At 44.9% G+C, this 19,127-nt stretch overlaps 3 protein-coding genes across 3 annotated transcripts; 2 read left to right on the plus strand and 1 right to left on the minus strand.

Moving 5' to 3' along the window:
- Window positions 1–1,169: 1,169 nt before the first annotated feature.
- On the plus strand, window positions 1,170–3,254 carry LOC142937807 (uncharacterized). Its single transcript, XM_076080895.1, has 4 exons — window positions 1,170–1,177; window positions 1,819–1,950; window positions 1,988–2,231; window positions 2,316–3,254. The coding sequence occupies exons 1-4, from the start codon at window positions 1,170–1,172 to the stop codon at window positions 2,586–2,588; spliced, it is 657 nt and encodes a 218-aa protein (XP_075937010.1). The 3' UTR covers window positions 2,589–3,254.
- A 699-nt stretch (window positions 3,255–3,953) lies between these two features.
- ipo4 (importin 4) lies at window positions 3,954–13,400 on the minus strand. Its single transcript, XM_076080586.1, has 30 exons — window positions 13,032–13,400; window positions 12,821–12,907; window positions 12,601–12,680; window positions 12,473–12,514; window positions 12,146–12,275; window positions 11,858–12,037; window positions 11,654–11,719; window positions 11,456–11,557; window positions 11,234–11,317; window positions 10,734–10,889; window positions 10,543–10,596; window positions 10,272–10,381; window positions 9,989–10,097; window positions 9,732–9,861; window positions 9,348–9,461; window positions 9,150–9,263; window positions 8,818–8,941; window positions 8,165–8,276; window positions 7,935–8,071; window positions 7,765–7,842; window positions 7,482–7,539; window positions 7,103–7,208; window positions 6,709–6,902; window positions 6,537–6,584; window positions 6,008–6,133; window positions 5,447–5,673; window positions 5,204–5,336; window positions 4,974–5,078; window positions 4,325–4,394; window positions 3,954–4,123 (listed from the first exon to the last, which is right to left on the minus strand). Exons 1-30 carry the CDS (start codon window positions 13,095–13,097, stop codon window positions 3,993–3,995), a joined length of 3,273 nt encoding a protein of 1,090 aa, XP_075936701.1. The 5' UTR covers window positions 13,098–13,400; the 3' UTR covers window positions 3,954–3,992.
- A 3,119-nt stretch (window positions 13,401–16,519) lies between these two features.
- nanog (nanog homeobox) lies at window positions 16,520–18,682 on the plus strand. Its single transcript, XM_076080587.1, has 4 exons — window positions 16,520–16,931; window positions 17,497–17,879; window positions 17,961–18,098; window positions 18,329–18,682. The coding sequence occupies exons 1-4, from the start codon at window positions 16,520–16,522 to the stop codon at window positions 18,680–18,682; spliced, it is 1,287 nt and encodes a 428-aa protein (XP_075936702.1).
- The last annotated feature ends 445 nt before the right edge of the window (window positions 18,683–19,127 follow it).

Below are 19,127 nucleotides of genomic sequence, written 5' to 3' on the forward strand. Positions count from 1 at the left end.
CCTGACAAACTTTCCTTCATTATTAGAATATTACTTTAGTTATTTTCTATAACATAGTATTCTCCAATGTGACCTGTTCAAGAATCACTGCAGTGTAAATACATGTAACTCTACTTGAGCCCACACTGAACTTTCTCGATAAATCCCAGAATAACGACACTGAACACGAAGCTTAAAGGTTTGTGGTTCTGGACCAAAAAAACAGTTTATTTAAAAAAAAAATCTGATTTCAGTTGGAGGTGCAGAAACCACTGAAATGTAGCTTGTAAGCACATCAGCACCTCCCTGCCTCCAACAGGACCGTATTGTGCCTCGCTGGCAGAAAACTCCCCCGGTGTGACCTCACGCCTCAATAGCTCCACACTATCAAAAGTGTTTGCCTGTTAAACACACTGCGGGGACTGCTGTGTGCGAGTGCACACGAGAGTAACACCACATTCCACGCGGCACCTCGTTGTGACTGAGCTGAGGTCAGTGCTGCAGTCACAGCAGAAACCCTGCTTTGCATCGACGTGGTAGAATCTGTTGATGCCACTTGTGATACCGTCAGGTGACGGGGGAAATGTCCTTTACACTGCCGTGGAATGTTTTCATTAATAAAATGCATCATTTGAAACATTTAGCTCCTTTATACGGGTACGACAAGAGAGAAAGGGTCACGGGCTCATTAGTGAGGCCAAAATACCTTTGTGTTATTGGCACTGAACGTAAGGCGGGTGGTAAAAAATACCTTTGAAGGAATATAAGCTCTTGTATGAAGCGATCCAACAGGTCAATATATCAGATAACATACACTAAACATAAGCCGGGACCACACCACTGACATATGACTTGTCAAAAAGTTGCCTAATGACACATCCAGCAGACATGAAGCGACATAACAAGCATTCGTCAGCATTGTAGTTCTGATTGGAACCAATTTAATGAGCAGAGAATCCAACGTGTGCTCCCAGAAGCTGCCGCTCAGACGGCCGACCTCCCTTTGGCTCTATACATTCCCGAGCCTTTACATCATCTGCGTCCCTCCACAGTGCTGACGTAAGGAGGATTCATTGTGGCTGCCCACGGAATGTGACACGCCGAGTCCAGAGTGCTAGTTTAGTGGGAAAAGATTCCTGCTGTACAGGACAGTGTACACAAACAAACACACACACAGAGTCAGATCAAACATGTTTGTGTAAGTTTAGAGCAAGAACACTTTTTTTTTTCTTTCAAAAGCCAAAAATGTGACGCAGTGATGCGAATGATCCGTGCATCATCCTCCCGTTCGCCGTATCGATCAGTATCCAACAGTAATAAACTGGTTGTCCATACTGACCCTGATGTGACCTCTTGGCACGTTGTTGCGCGTTATGTCACCAAATGTTTGCATTACATACAAATATCAATTCTAGTTCATAAAACATTCAGTTCTCTTGTTGTTTCTCCACAGACTGGAAGAGCTCCAGGCCACATACCTCCTCTATTTACAGTTAAAAACACGCCGACTTGGCCCGGTCGGCCCGATAATCCACAAAGACACCTGGCAGTGCAAACACCGCTGCCCGTCCATCACCACCCTGACAGCCTAATAAACCTAACATCGGAGTGGCACATAACACACATTCCCACCGGCTGCTTATATCAGAGCGCAAGTCTGTGTGCATTCGACACACACTTTCCAGAGGCCTCCATCATCGGAAGAGGCAGAGCTCTGAACCACCAGCTCCAGAGAGGAGGAGAGCGGACCGGCCAGTGCAGAGACCGACCACCAGTCACAGAGACATAAAGCGCAGACGAGGGATACTTCACGTTCTTTTTGTTTGAGGTTCTGATCAGAGTCAAGCTGGCAGCGGACGAGACAAAAGGCCTGTCGGAGGAGGAGGGAGAGGCCAGTGGGGAGCAGGCCAAAGGAGGACCGGACGGCCCAGCGGGCAGGGAGTCCCCCGGGATGGTGCGCGTCGAGCTGGAGTGGGCCATCCCCATGTCGGTGACGCTGCCCATGCAGGTGGAGCCCGACCCGGCCCACCAACCGTTCCCCTTCCTGGACACGACGCTGGCCGATCTGGGCATCCAAGAGTGAGTCTGCTCTCAGTGTGAGGGGGTCTCAGGAGGCGATTTTCTGTTTAATAACTTGCGTGTGTGTGTCCAGGTCAGAGGTGAAGGAGAGGGTGGTGTGGGTTGACACCAAGAAGACTCAGATTAAGAACAGAAAAGGGAAGCTGAAGGAGAAAGAGATCACCATCCTCGAGGTGACGACCGTTTTGGTCTTCGTGTAAACCGAAGCACACAAAAGGACGATAGTGAAATAACAAGCGTGTGGTTTCTTCCTGTAGGTGAGAGTGAAAGCCCAGAAGCCCGGAGAGAAACAGCTCCAGGAGGTCCTGTACAGCACCGAGGCCCACACTGACCGCTCCTTCTGTCGCACAGGAATGAACATCGTACCCTGGAAACACATATGCACAGGTCTGTCTGGAAGTAGTTTAAATCAATCAACTCAATGTTTAACTCCTTTTTTTTTTTTTTTAATGCATCCTATGTTGCTGTTTCTGCCAGCTCTAAGGGTTTCTGGAGTCATTCTCTTTATCGATGCCTGTGTGAGCTCATAGTTCATCTTATAATGGAGGATCTATTTCTGTATGTGCATAAACCATGCCGCTAAAGTCACTCGGCTGTGCCACAGTGACCTCCCAGAGAACAGGTGAACTGTCAGACTGGTGTAGATCACAGCAGTGTGTCGGCACCTCAGAGACTGAAATGAGATCATCGTAAACATTACACCAGAGTCCAGAGAAGGCTTTAGACCTAAACACTGTCGGGGATTTGTGAAAAATCTGTTTGACTCGTCCCAATCAGTTCCTTTTCTTTATGCGTAACAGAATGACAACTAATACTAAGAGATACTCATAATAAACATAGACCTAACTGTATCTTCTCAGTTGTGTTATGTGTGCTCATTCGTAAGGCTGTTCTGAGAGCTGTTACGAACGTGTGGTATTTATCCCTCTCGTCATTAGCACGTACTGATATATCCGTGTGGTTTAAGTGGCACATGCATTTTAAATAAAGCCCTCTCTGTGTGTCCGTCAGGGGAGACCGGACTGACTCCGGTGCAGATGACGATGGCGTTGGACATGGAAGACAAAGAGCCTAAATTGACTGATGCGCCGGGACAACGGGAGATCTGAGCAGCAACCATCACCGCCATCCAAAAACAGAGCGCAATCTAATGTGATTCAGCGAGCCAAGGCCACATTCTTTAAATCAATTTCAGATTCCAGGATGCTCGTTTGCATTTATTTAGAGAATTCAAAGCGTCGTCAGTTGCTCTTTCTGCAGTGAGGCGAGGTTGGATGGCTTGCCATTAACTGCAAGGCGAAACTTGCCAGCGTTGTAACATCACGTTCAATTTTGTAGCGTTTGTAAAAAAAATAAATAAAATGAAAAAAAAAAACTCTTGCACTCGTCCAATGTGTGATGTAGGGTCCCTGTTGAGTGGTTCTTAACGGGGCCGACCAGAAAGAGACAGACTGGTTAGTGCTGCACGCGGTCACAGGCTGAGCTGCTGCAGGCATTAACAGAGTGCATTGTGGGTAAAGTAAGTGCGGTTTTCTTTTGTGTGGCCTATTAGCTCAGTATGTCCAGTTAGTCAGTGACCTCTGTGGGTGCTTCACACAGCTGCAGTGTTGGCCCTTAGTAAGCAGCAGATACGTCTCTGAGTTAGGAGAGACCGCGTGAAGTTTAAAGTCCACAGACTTACACTGGGAGATTTCTACCAAAGAGCTACATTTATCAATTCATCGCTTCACACTCAAGATAGCAAAGCCAGAAGCTCGTCCAAACAGTAGCACTTTACAGGAGCAACAGGGGAACTAAATAAAATGGTAACAACACAGGATGGTAAACCGTAACCGTTTAGAAGAATAAAAGTTCAACATAGCAATAAATTAAAAGTGAATAGTCGGAGGCAAAACTGTCAAATAAAAATTGTATTGTTTTCACATGAGAGTGGGCTATGAGGCAGAGATGGCCGCATTAAGTGTAGCCTGCTGCTCTCCAGGAAGTGAGGTCACAGAGGCTTGGAAGTCTGCAGAGTGGTGCTGGGCAAAGTCTTTCATCAGCACGGCCACAGTGTGCTGGGTTTCTGTGGAGGAGAGACAAAAGAAGGAGTTTAGGGATGAGAGGAAAGCATTGAAGATGGATTAATAAAACAGCAATATTAGAAAAAGAATGTTTGATAAGAATACGGTGCAGGAAAGGGAATGTTGTTGTGCATTCAGTTCAGTTTAAGTTGGAGCCTCTTTCAGTGCGATCTAAGAAAACCTGTTCCCAAAGAAATCTTCACCTTTATCAACATCCTTGTGGCCGAGGACATGACTGGACGCAGCAACTATGGGCTTCATCAGCTTCACCACCTGAAAGGGGAAAAAAAAAGATTAAAAGAAATAAGGCAACAATGTTTAATATCAGTATACTAAAGTGTTTCCAAAGTGTTTTAATCAAATGTTTGCCTCCTGTTGTCATCTTAATGTTTTAGAACTGTGTGATCTAGAGAGTTGAAACGTGCTGTATGCCTGTATATTGTGATGCAGTTGTACTTTATAAAACATGTAACACATTATTGAAAGATTGGCCTGATTGTGGTTTATATGTTGGGGTCATTCCAAACACCTGAAAAGCTGCTCCGGGACCAATAACGTAGAATTAACACTTTGCTTGTTTTACTCAGAAAATCTCAGCATCATGACATATAAAGAGTTAAATCCTTGAGTTAAATCCTTGAGAGACAAATTGTAATATAAATGTACCCGTGGTGCTAATGTCACCATAAATAAGCCTGATTATCCCATTCAACAAAAAATGTCCGATACTGTTTTCAGGGAGGCAGGATTCACATTATCCTGGACCACATATGGACAGTGGAGACAGACACATACAGTACATCTTCCACACAGGGATGGTGATGCGTGGTGTAGATTGTGTGTGTACCGTACCAGAGCAGGACTGTGTGTGTAGAGCATAGCCAGGCAGCTGAACACCGTCTTGTTCTCCTCCAAGTCCTCTTTGAGGGGGAGACGACCCACCAGAGCAGGCACCACCTGTTAGAGAGCACACCGCGTCAGGTGGCGTTCGACTTCGTAATGAATTCAGTGCTGTCGGCAAAGGTTACTTGTGTCGGCTAAAAATACTCTCTCGTCAGGAGGGGTTCCAGCTGTGAATGTACCTGCTCAAGAGGGACCGCCTCCACGTTGCTCATGATCATCCTGCAGAGGGCAGCGCACAGGTTGTCAATCACCCTGAGGTCAGACTCTCTGGTCAGCATACTGGAAAACACGGACAGCATCATCGGATAGTCTCTGGAACACGCTTTACTAAGGAACAGCTGCATGGGAATGTATTTATTTTGTTATGCAAGTATAAACAACACACACACACACACACACGCACACACACGTAAGAAGGATACGATGCACAGATTGGTCCAGCTGCCTGGGCCAGACATCCCAGTCCGAACACGCTGTTGTTGCGAACCTCAGGATCACTGTCCCTCACTCCGGCTACCAGCACGGGAAGCAGAAGATTGGACAGTCTGCCTGCCACTCCTTGGCCCCCGGACACGCCCACAAGCGCCTGCAGGATTTCCCCGATCGTACCCACGGAGAAGGACCGGTCGGCCACCGTGCACGAGGATTTCTTCAGAGGGAGAAAGAAAATGATTTAGTGTGACACATCAAAAAGGCGATACTTTGTCTCAATACACCATGGCTATACATCAAAGGATCAAGAGATACCATATAACCCAATATGACGATTGATTTAGAAAGGGCTGATGGCCTGGCTGTAGTCAATAAGAAGGAGCCTTACAGATGTAAAGAACTTCACGAAACAGAAAGTAAGCAGTCAGGAGTCACTAAAAGTTACTAAAAGACAGGACTGGGATCATTTTGGGCTGAGAAAAGTGAGTAATAAGTTTGAGTAAATAAGCCTTCTGTTGAACTCCAGTACTTGTCAGTAGGTCCAAACCCACCGCTTTGCTCATGAGGAGAGGCAGCAGGTCGTTGAGGAAAGGGGCGAAGGTGTCCGCGGGCACAGAAGAGGCCACGAGGGGAATTCCTTCCCCGGCAAACTCCTGGAGCATGGCGTCATACTCCGCCTGAGCAGAAATCAACAAACAGCACACTAAGCAAAGGGACAGTGAGGTGGGCAGGACATGGGCTTTTGGACAGAATGGGTTAAAAGCAGTATTTGATTCAATATCTATGTATTCTATCTCTATGTCTCAATACATAGAACTATTGAAATTCGAACTGTATGCAGTTTAGTGAATGTATGTATTTGTGAGGGTTTACATCTTAAAATTGATGCTCTTGCATTAATAGCGCTATATTATATAAATTCCCCATCATTGGAATAAACCAATTCATATTCATCAGCATATACAAAGAATTTGGATTTACGAATATGCGCTAATGTGGCGACAGTAGGCCACTGATATGTGTAGATGGACCTTTATGTCCATGACTGTGACTTCTATTTGCAGCAAGAGGCCAGCCAACCTGTTGGTCTTCATCATCAGCTTCATCACCACCGCCCTGACAAACAGTCTGAGCAGAGAGAAAACAATGCTGGAGGGTTACTAGCACAACACCGAGGACATATCATGAATGTGAGATGATTTTTACCACGTAAAGCCCTCTCCTCTTCCTCATCAGTCTCCCTGCGTCTCACCTTTTTCTTGAGTACATCAAGGATGACGCAGCTGATCTCCTTCAGGCGTGAAGGGGTTTTGAAAGCCTCCTCCTTGCAGGACTTCACGACGTTGTTCATGGTTTCCAGGATGGCCATCACAACCTGGCGCTCTTGCTCTGTTCGCACTGTTTCCACAAAGCAAGGAAGCACCACATCCAGCAGCTTCAGTAGGGCTGGGGGAGGGGGGGGGGAATTAAGTTACAATCAGCTGAAGGCGACTGATATCGGCATATTGATACCTGATCGACAGGCTTGAAAAAGACTACGTTAGCTGGCCTCTACCTTACTGTTTGCACTAAGGTAGTACTGTCGTCTGGTGTATAATCTCACAGTATATTGTATGCTGAGGGAACTATGAGAAGAGAGGCTTTACCCTGGTGGTTGGCCTCAGTGGGATTCTCCTTCCACACTTGATGCTGAGCTCGACAAAACTGGCCCATCGCTCCAAATGCTGCCCTGCGGACGTCCTCGTGGGGGAACTATGGACGGAAAGAGGTGACGCACACGGAATGAGAGATTTACGGGCTGAGAAGAGAGAACAAGCACCTGCCGTTCAGACGTGTTGTTCAACAAGACAACAATTCCATACTAGGACCAGTGGAACCAGTCTAAAGTTGATCCTCACAGATACAATGCTGTCATTATCAATCTACCTACAGACACTGACATTCATAAACGGAGACACAATGTATGCTCTGCACAAACACAGTCCACAACGTGCCCTTCACAGCACATTAGCCAGAGGTACTTACATCTCTCATCTCGTAAACCTGCTGGAAGCTGGACTCCAGGAAGGGCTGGAAGGCAGCGCTGTCGGGGGAAACCACAGCAACACAGAATAAAATACACACACGTGCAATGTCTGACAACGCTAGTACAACAAGCTTTTTGAGGACATACCGTAAAACATATACAATTAGATAGGAAAGGACATTTAAAACTATTCACCTACACCACCACCTAAATAACTGTGAATAGTCAGACTAAGAGAAATTAAAGAAGGGTCATATACATGCTAAGACTAGATTATGTTACCCGGTGCTGAAGGCAATCTCTCCCAATGCATCGCAGGCGTCCTCCTTCTCATCGATGTAGGAGTTTTCCACACTGAACCTTAAGATGGACAGACGTGATTATGAGACGAACCGAGAGCAGTCTTTTGATCAGGTGTAGTAAATATACATGCACGTGTGTGACCCCCTTACCCTGCAAAATCATGGATATCTGCCTCAGGCTCGTCTTCCAGGAAATCATCCGCATCTTTTACTTCCACGTCTTCGTCGTCGTCGTCGTCGTCCTCATCGTCCAGCAGGACGAAGGTCTTGTCCTCCTCAACGTGTGCCTGAAGAGAGGACGGAGGAGGATGAAACGCTGTATAAGTGTGTATATTATGAATAGCCTGTAGGTTTCAGAGGGTTGTTTGTGGGCGTCATACCGTGATGCCCTCGTTGGACTTGAGAGCAAGCAGCATGACTGTTGTAATGGCAGTGAGGTGAGGAGTCAGGCAGTCCGGGCTGACTGTGGATACAGAGGAGTAGAGACTGTACCTGACGGTGCGGAGACACAAAGAGAGATGACGGTAAGGTTACAGGATCTATGCACAATTATGTATTCAAGTCTGTACAGAAGAAGACTTAAGGATTCTTATTCATTATGTTTGTTTCTGAGGACTTCACAATTTGTAATAGGCCTTATCTATAAATTGTGACAAGAGACAATTTGATTTCATGTATGTAATTTCATATATGCAACATTAATCTTGGCTGAAATAACAGGGGGAGGCAAATCCAGGCAGGTAAAATATTAATATTGACACGTAATGCATCCACCCTTTAAGTTCCTTTACAAACAAACAGAACGTACGCCAGCCTTTCATATTACATTCAGAGTTATAAGAAGGCTCCAATTATCAGAACGCCACAAGATGCAGGCTCCCTCATGTGGCTCACAGGTATACTGCAGATATAAGTGTTAGATAAAAGCCTATGGAAGCACTTTGGGAGTGACTACTTTAAACTAACAGACAGTTAGTGTGGACAGGTAAAAATAAAAATACTCCTAAATATTCAGACACACAAAGGTACATACGTGCAGCGTCTCAGGTCGGGGTCATCGATGGCGTCGGTGAGGTTGAGGCCCAGCTGAACACACTCTGCAGCGAGAGGACTGAAGACATCTTTGCCGATGGTGCGGGCGAGCACAGAGAGAGTATCTAACAGCAACAGCACAAGAGGATCAACAGTCAGAACTCATGCTGTTGAGTTCTGTGCTGAGTGAGATGCACATTGTGTTGCCATAACAGAGTAAAACAAAAACTACATTATCACAAGATGTTTGCAGAGCAAGATGCCACCAGGGACATGTTCTAAATATACAAACGTCACAACTTCTTCCAATTCAAACCCCTGTGGTTCACCTACCCAAGGACTGAGTCTGCAGAGACCTCATTTCCTCTGTGGTGGCAGTCAGGAAGCCCTTCAGGCTTTCAATAACTGGAGGGAAGTAGGGAACCAACAGCTCCTTGGCAGCATTGGCTAAGAAGACAGTGATTCACAATGAGGCTCTGGTCACTTAGAGCCAAGCAGCAACAATCTGACGGATCTTTGACGGATTCCTACCTATGGCACCTATGGCGGACATAGCCAGCTCTTTGATCTTTAGGTTTTCAGCGTTGTTAAGAGCAGACAGCATGGTCTCCATCAGGGTCGGCAGGTAGGGCTCAATATCTGCTCCTGTTGAGACAAAAAGAAGAGATGAAGCATGAAGAAACAATGTTGGAAGACAAAAGCTTTGGCTAAATCATTTAAATTGTAATCATGTCAAATGTATGATGGAACCTTTTTAATACCAAATCAACTGAATAACTCATATTAAATACAAGTTTGGATAATTGTATGTAGTTTATTAATTGTGTCAGAAAAGTTGATGCCTGGGGAAGTTTCATATTTCCTCTTGCAGAGGCCACGCTGTGTCAGTCATTGCATAAACCTTTTTTAGCTCACCGAGATTCTCCATGAAGTTCTCGAGGGCATAAAAGGCCTTGGTGACATGGCCGACTTTGGCCTGGTTCAAGGACGAAAGGTAGCCCAGCAGCAACGGCATCAACTCTGCACAGTACTTGCTCACTTCAGGCTGGAAACAAAAGGTGGAAAACACATGAACAAAAAAAAAAAAGACTAAATGTGACCATAATAATACTAATTATTGTAATTCTGAAATAAAAGCATGTACCATTGAACATGTAGCTGTGTTTACTCACCTGTAAATGTTCAGAGAACTGTCCCAGAGCAAAAAGACTGGCACTGCGCACCACCTGGTTACTGTCAGAGAGACACTGGCACACAGTCTGCAGCACTGATGACAGCATCCTAACACAGATACAGACAAGAGTATGGATGTACTCAAATCTTGGGAATTGTTATTAGTCAGCCAACAGACCAATCCCAACAAAGAATATGGGTGTGCTATCATGAAAAAATGCATTTATTTTAAAAGAGAAAACTAAATATGAGGGGAACTTTTCAGATGACACCTGGACATACTTGGTGCGTATGTGGTCAGCACATCCTTCAGCTAGCACAGCCAGACACATGAGACCCCCTTTCCTCTCGTAGGGGTTCTCACTGGCGAGGGAGGCCTGGGCGAGGGGCATCTGAAACACACGACGTAATACATCGTCAACAAGCAGTAACCTAAGTCAGGTTATTTAAATGCACAATGCAGTATTAAAGATTCATCAAGAAAATTGAAAAAGACAATTCACCGTAACGTTACATATCTGTTGTTGTTTACATGGACATCCAGAGGACTCACCAGTTGTTTAAACAGGATTTCTGGGGGCATATGGAGCGCCATAGTGTCAATAATCTGGAAGGACAACAAAATACAATTCGTCAAGATTCATCTTCCTCGCACCTCCACAGTAAATCCATTAAAGCTGTGGCCGAGTACATTTTCTTACACAACAGAAGGACACATTGCATATCAACACAACTTGTCCCAACCTGAGCAGCACAGTGTTTGGGATTGTCGTTGTCTGTGCCTTCTCCGCTGTCGTCCTCCTCGTCCTCTGGGTCCTGCTCACCAGGAGGCGGAGCTGCGTTCAGCACAGGGAAAATGGACTGCAGGATGGGGTTCAGCAGCTTCTGCTTCAGCACCGTCTACCGAGCAGTGGAAATGACGAGGATTTATTTTTATGCATTCAATGTAATGTAACAGAGCAGAACACTTGTTTGTGGTCAAGCTAGCTGACACTGCATGTAATTAGCCAGAAACTAAGAATTGTGTTACGGTCTGCTACAACTATCTGTGCATAGAAAACGTAACCTTTGGTAAATGTCGATAAAGAATCAAAACAAGACTGACTGAGGGACATCTGTCCAGGATCTCCTCTGAAGAATAATAAACCCAGAAGGATTGTGGTACAACGGGACTACAGATACTTGTTGTCCTGTTCTTGATATGACAGTTCTATTTCTGTATATTAGCTGATGGGTGACTTTACCTTGCTCTTCAGCTTGATGAGGAAGGCAATACAAGAAAGGGCTTTCACCCGCAGAGAGTCACTCAGTGTGGTGTCACTGCCCACCTGACACAAACATAGATATTAAATATATGTTATTAGAATTCTCAGATGACAAACATTATTTGTTAGTTCTGAAAATGAAAGGAAATTCATAAAACAAGAGTAGGGAGGAGAGACAGAATTCAGACATTAGGTTCCCACCTCCAAGCAGAAGCGGACGATGTCGGCAACATGAGAGACGATGATGGACACCTCGCTCTCCATGAGCTCATTTAACACCTCCATGGCCTCGCTTGCTTGGCCCTGTGCAGACACAGACAAACCCCCATAATTAGACTTAAATACACTTAGCTGACAACCGCAATGCTTGTTAAATGTCTTCAACATATTACAACTTACCTGATCTGCCTTGATGAGGTGTTGCAGAGCGACAATCAGACTTGGGATGATAGAACGCATCTGGTTCTGTAGGGCAGCAACATGTCACTTAGTCATTAAAAAGTGCATAAATATATATCCCCATCTGTAATGGTTTAATTGTCTATATACCATTAGAAAACTGTGGTGCCAAATGTCAAAGTTAAAGCGTTAACAATGCCTCACTATCTCTTTTGTGCCGGTATATGCAGTTATGGCCGTGAGGGTGAGGATGCAGTAGTACAAGGCCGTAGGGTTGTTGTGGTCCTGCAGCACAGTACTAAACAGCTGGAGCAGCTGGCAGTAGTGAGGCTTGAAAGGCTCAGGATTGGACTCCATCACCTTATTCAGCAGCAGGAGGCCAACCTGTTAGCAAAGAAGAGCATTGATTTGCCGTTATTGACAAAGATCACGTAATACGATATAACCGGAGACTGAGGTATTTTAACAACTCTAAACAAAGGAGTCCCGTACCTGTCTGTCATGAGGGTTGCTGCTCTTGGTGGATTCATTGAGTAGCTGCAGCAGGGCAGGCCAGCGGTCTGGTGTCTCATGTTTAACCATCACTGCGCACAGTTGGGAGAGTGAGTGCTGCACTGTGTGCCTGCAAAATACAGATAGACAGACATATGCATAGAGTTCAGGCTCATTCGTACATTACATTTCACATGTGTACGGCTACACGTGGCCAAACACACTTTACGTAACCTTGTATGCGTGTCAAGTGTCATTTAGAAGACATGAAATCTCAGTCATTTAAGACACAGCGTGTTATTATTGTATCAACTGATTACTGCTTACTCCGTTTCCTGCATGAAGACCTGCAACACCACGGCCTTTAGGCTGCATGAATGAAGACAAACATCACAATTACAAATTAATTTTCACTATAACAATTGTTAGGATAGTGTGAAAAGAAATGAGCAAACCTCTCTCTATCATCGGGGCTGATCTTCTTCCAGTGTTTCTTCACTCTCAACCTCAGCATCACTGCAGCTGACTGACGGATCTAAGTGGTCCAATCAGGAAAAAGATGTCAGGTAGTTTGTATCGATGAAAGCACATCATCATTCTGGAAATTATACTGATCCCATAGGATAAAACAACCATTCTCTCACTGCTCTCTCCCCCCGCACACAAACACAATACCTGAGGGTTTTGGGATCCGCTCATGACAGCACACAGGGCCGGTATAATGGCCGGGTCTTTGAAAGCCTGTTTCAGCTGGGCGGTGGCCTAACAGGGGACAAAAGAGGTCTCACTTAGACCGGCTGTGCCACAAATAGCTGTCACAGTATTGTAGAAATCACAGGGCACCAACAATGAATGCTAACTCGAACAAAGTTATCCGAGGCGTTACCTGCTGAATGACAGCATTGTCAGGCTGAGTCAGCTGTGAAAGGATTTTCTCAAGTTCCTCTGCCATCTCGACAGCTCAGAGCTATCACCTTCAGTTCACCGTTAAATTAATATTTCTGAATAAACCAGGCAAGTTGTCCTTTCGCGGTGTGGTATGCTACGGCTGTCAAGCGTGTAAACAGAGCCCTCTGTGGGCCGGTCTAATCAAAAGCTACCGCTTTTCCCGTGAGAATTCACTTTAAAAAATAACGGTATAAAAGTTATCAAGCCGAATGGCGAGTGTGACAGATTGGTGCCGCTCGGTCTGGTCCGTAAAGGGGATTCAACTGCCAGCACGCGGGGCCGAACCAGCCAGGAGTTCCATGTGAGTTGAGTTAAAGGGACCGGCAGCGGTCCGCGTGCATTAAATCTGAGAGAAACAAACAGCGCCCCCAGCGGGAGAGGAGGGCACAGTGCAACTCGAAAATCAGTGCCATTGCAACATGATAGAAAGTAATTTAGTATATGTATGGAGCGTGTGCAACTTTGAGACACTTGTATACTACCTTAATAATTCAATGTTATGCTGCTTTATATTTATATTCCTGCTAAAAAGCATACCTTCATGAAGGTTATAATGTTCAGTCTGGTCATTTTGGAGGATGTAGGCCGAGCTAGTAGGCTAGTTTGTGGTGCTGTGATGCTATAATTGAGGTAATTTAGATGCAAACTTTCTACGTAGTATGTTTACCAGAAAGAATGGAACAGTTTATTTTTTAATATGTAAAATCTCCCACAGGGATTCTGATAAAAAACAATATCTGCTATGTGTTTATGTACAAAATTGAAAATCAGCTGATATATTGTTATCTCAAAATTCAATACTGGCCCCTATATGCTCCAAAATGAGTAGTAAGACTATAATGATTAAAATATATACACATATATATATATGATATACACCATTTTTTTTGACCAGCTACACCATTAAAGGGATATTTAGGAACATTTAGCTTATAACACTTTTACTTAAGTCAATTTTTTAATGCAGGGCTTTCAGTTGTAATCAAGTGTTTTTCTTTTCTGGTATTACTACTTTTACATAAGTAAAGGACCTGAATAGTACTTCTTCCACCACTGAAATAAAAACATACAATTACTGATTAAACTACTGAGAAGGATTGCATGAACAGTGCCTTGTGGTCGCAGTTGGGAGAAGGTGGTCCCATAAGAGATCATTTGCACACTTTTCAGACAACAAAAGAGATGCTCGTGGTCTCACACTTCACTGAAAACACACGGTCAGTCACTAATCTGTACGACACAAGAAAGTAATCATGTAACTTCAGGACAGAAAGAGGTCAAATTCAGCTTTAGTTTGGTAGATATAACGCCTACGGGGTAATCCGTATTTATTGTTACAGTTTAATTACAGGAGGGAAAGAAAATCTTCCAAGGTTTATGTGGTGGCAAAACAAAAGATTTGCAGTCAAACCATAATTGAGTGAAAGGATTGTGTTCCAATGCATGCATTCTCTAGCTTGTACACCCTTTCTCACAGCAGCAGCAGCGCCTCACATATACACTTGCAAAACACAGTCCAGCATGCCTGGTCATCAAAGGCAAATCACTTCCACATACCAATGCTAATCAATGCACACCGGTTCACCCACCACCCCCGATACACACCTACACCGGCAACCCCCCCCTCTCCTGTATGTCTTGGCTCAGACAAACACACCCTGTCCAGGCAGCTCACAGTAGAAATGCAAATGTAAAATTAGGCTCACTGTTCTCATGTCATTTCATCACTAACTGAACCATTACCACGTCAATGCAGCCAGGGAGGGGGGAACACAAACAACCACCTGGAAGGTAACTGGCGGCTAACCGACATCATCTTTGTGAAAGGGATTGCTAATGAGGGCTAAAGCAGTTCACATCAACATGTCCAACCTGCTGTACAGATTAGGGGGGTGGGGGGATTTGAAGGTAAAGGCTCTGTCTCTGAACACTTGCATTCAAAGTGCAGAAATGAAAGAATCTTTTAAATCATGAGACTACACGTGTTACACCTCACATGCAGCACTTTTAAACTACATATTCTGTTGAATACATTTGATTAAGTGGCTCCACTGCCTTAGATTTCTTTTTGAATTTCTCAATCATTAACAATCACTCTGACTCACAAGTATTAGCGGTTCATAAACTATTCATGCTTGAGACCAAGATACTATACTTAGTCTATTGATCTGGGACTAATGCTCGTGAAAACATTATTAGTTATGCCATTTGGGAAGTCGAATCGTGTCCATGGTTTAAAAAGCACTGAATCCTTATGTGCTTACAAGGCCGCTTGGAAATGTTATTTACTACAGTATTTAGATTGTGTTTTTTTGTCACTAAGTTATGTCTTGTTAACCTGCTTGGTACAAAACCTTTCTACTTGTAGATATCTTGCTGCACAATGTTTTCATCCAGACAGGGAAGCTTGTTTTGTAAACCAATCAAAATAAAAAATATATTTTCCTGAACTGCAAAGTGAGTTGCAACACCGCCCTTTCCTCATTTGGGAGGTACAAGATGCTTCTGATAGCTGAAGGTGTGCTCCTGAAACAAAACACCACCAGTAGTAACTATCTGAGGTTCAAAAGTATTGTTCAGAGACACATCTCTTAAGTGCAAACACTAGATTCGGACCAAACAATCAAGAGGATTCAGTCACAAGGTAATTGTGAGTAGTTTGATTAAACACAAATCATAAATAAGAATTTAGGAGTATACATAATCTAAACACATATCAGCTGAAACAATGAAAAAAGATGTGGACACACAATCACTCTTTAACACCGGGCCTCAAGATTAGTGAGATTAATTACCGTGCAAGTTTATACTGTGCTTGAGTAGTGCATATTCATTTTACCAGACAAAGTTACATTTAAGGATGACCACGAATCAATTCTGACACAATGTCAGTCTAATCCACAAAAACATGTGTGTAACACTGTGTGACATTTACACTAACTGAACTGTGGTGTTGGGACACCACTCACCAAATATAAAGTGATTCCAGATATTCAGTGTATCTATAATCTTTAAAATATAAACTTTTAATATCAGTAGAGATTGGTGACAGTGTAAAAGGAGTGGGCTACTTCGTTAGGCGCAGCGTTAACCCAGGTGGCCAATAAAATGCCATTACTGTCAGGTGAATTAAAGAGATTGGCTCACATAATCAAAACACCCACCTACGTCCCTGCCCACACCCACCAGCGTCACTATAAATAGCCTCTGAGGAGCAACGCGCAATTTTTAATGTGAGTCGGCACGCTAGTTGAAACTAGGCGGCTCCGAGCTTACAGCTGTCTCTTCACATCTACGGAACTGTCCTGCTCTCAATTTTAAGCTATTTTAGGCTCTAATACTTGAACTTCTCTTTTAATTAGTTTTTATTTTTGTGGAGTTTTTAAAAAAAACATTTTTATCGCGACGCACCAAACGTACAGAGAAATGGCAGACTGGAAGGCACAGATCAGTTACAACTACAACCCCTCGTACCACGCCTACGCGTACGGCCTCGTGTATCAACCCGGACCGGAGCAAAGCCACGGGAACCTGACCACCTGGGGCGAAGCTGGGGTGACTGATTTGAGCAACTACAACGCCGGAGTGACCCAGGCTTACTACGCCACCACCCAGAGGACCAGGGAAGAGTCGCCACCCCACAGTCCGGAGCAGCACGCCGTGAGCGGCCACGGTCACTACCAGGGCTCCGGGGTGGTCTACCTCGGTGACAGCCAGCAGGCGGGCCGTCTGGTGCTGGCCGGACCTCACCGGGCTGCTGTGTACGATGGACGGACGCAGGAGGCCAGGCGGGCCGGAAGCGATTCGACCAGTGACTCGGAGGCACACACCTCACCAAGTAAGTGTTTCTAGCTAACGTTTTGAGCTACGCTAGCATTTTACAAAGACGCTAATGTTGGCAGAGGAGGTCAGCGGACCTCCCTGGCGTTATTTGAACACTCAATATAGACCGTAACTTTTTGTTAAGTTTTGAGTCGGTGCTTACATTGTTCCATTGGCCGCCAAAGGCGATGATTTCTTCCGCCAGAGTTGACCATGTCGTCCAATCCAGTTCCATCTTGATTTGAAAAGAGTTTACAAAATATCCCGCCACTGAGTATATCAGTGCCGGTGGAAAAGCGAAGTGGCGACATCTCGCGATAGAATGCGAGAATTGAAAAAAATTGTTTACATTATTTTTTGTTTTACTGTTGCACAAGATGTTCTCTTATACAGTTAAACAACAAACTTAATGTAACAAACTTTATTTTTCTTTATAATCTCTTAACTTAAGTATTGTCCTTGCAACATTTATGCCAATAAAGCATATTGACTTGAACTAAATCTGATGTTTTGTTAAATGCTCTGATCCACGTTGACCCTGTAGCTCACCCTGACCACCATTTGTCCCTCCCTTCTCTTAGATTCATGGAGTTCTGGCAGCAGCAGAGAAGGAAGTCTCCCCCAGACAGACCCGGCCACCTGGGTGAAGTCCAAGGAGCTTAACGACGAGGCAAGGGGCAGGAGCCCCGATCCCAGCGAGGTGGTCTCCGGCTCTCAAGTGGAGGAGCCGGGGACCTTCGCCGTCGGTGGGAACGAGGGCACCAACAACACTACCTCTCTACAGGTACCGTCAACTGCCCCAAAGAAGCCATGCGCTGCTGTAAACACCCCGAAGGGAAAGGTGCGGGCAGCCTTCTCGGAGAGTCAGATGAATGCTCTTGTCCAGCGCTTCAGTGTTCAGAGGTACCTCACCCCGGCTGAAATGAAGAACCTGGCAGAACTGACGGGACTGACCTACAAACAGGTGAGGGATTTGAGATGGTTATTTGACCACAGCAACGTGTCTGTGCGCTTTCTGATCAGATCTCCTATATCTCATTTGTAGGTCAAGACTTGGTTTCAGAACCGAAGGATGAAGCTAAGGAGGCACCAGAAAGAAACCAGCTGGGTGTCTGAGCGCTACAACAAAGGCAGCCCGCTACGTGGAACCATGTACCCAAACGTTCCCTCACACATGCCACCTGTAAGTAGCTCGTTGCTTGCTCAAATGGTAAAGGCGGATAAAAGCAGACCGTTGTCCTGCTCAGGTTTCCTGTTAACTGATGACAAAGAAACAGCAGCTTGGACATAGAACAAGTCGTCCATAATGGAGGCCTAATCATAGTCAGATTATGGCCTTAAAGGCGAGACGAAACACAACAAAATTAGCTACTTTTGACTGAATTCAATACTAATTCGAGCCACTTCTTTCAGTATCAGGGAGAAGTCCGGCCCCAGCTCAAGGAGCATTACAACCAGCACATGGAGGCGGCCTTCAAGAAGACGACCCCCCAGAACATGGCCTTCTATCTGACTGCTATGGGCTCTGCTGCTGGATCTGCTGGCTACCCCTCCTGGTCCCCCGGCTCGTCCCAGGCCGCAATGCCCTCCAGGCCCCAGATGGCTGGCTGGTCCGTGCCCCCTGGTGGCAGCCACTATGAATACAACTCCAACGTATTCCACTCAGCCAGCGGCGCATCGGCAAATAACGCCCGACAGGACACGAGCTTAGACTGCAAAGACGGGGAGCCCTTGAACACGGCCATGGTGAACAATTGCAGCCAGTAGTCCGTGTGGAGCTGCTCAGCTTATAAGCTTTTCTGTAAAAGTTACCCAGCCGTCGTGTTTGTTAATCACGTTTCCTGACTGTTCGTAGTTGAGGTCATTTTTGCATGGCTGGGTGTACATAAGCCTTGTTCATACTCCTGTTCAAAAGTAGTTTCTCTTTTTGACTTTATACCTTTATTTTTATATGCAACTATTTAATGTATGTTCGTGTGTGTTCTTTGCGCTTCGTGATACAAGTTGGATGCATTCAAGTTGGATGCATTCATTGGATTACGTTGGGTGTTTTTTTTGGAACCCTTTTTAAGGCAAAGTACTGATACAGATCTGATGTGCACGCATACTTTTTCTATAAATACAGGTTCGCTTGGCAACTTTGTTTTGAGTGTTTTTTGAGTGCATGGCATTAACATTTAGGTATTGCTATTTTTTTTATTAATTAAGTGCT

Source organism: Anarhichas minor, unplaced genomic scaffold (assembly GCF_050575085.1).
Source record: "Anarhichas minor isolate MPS153535 unplaced genomic scaffold, ASM5057508v1 ptg000074l, whole genome shotgun sequence".
Classification (NCBI taxonomy): domain Eukaryota; kingdom Metazoa; phylum Chordata; class Actinopteri; order Perciformes; family Anarhichadidae; genus Anarhichas; species Anarhichas minor.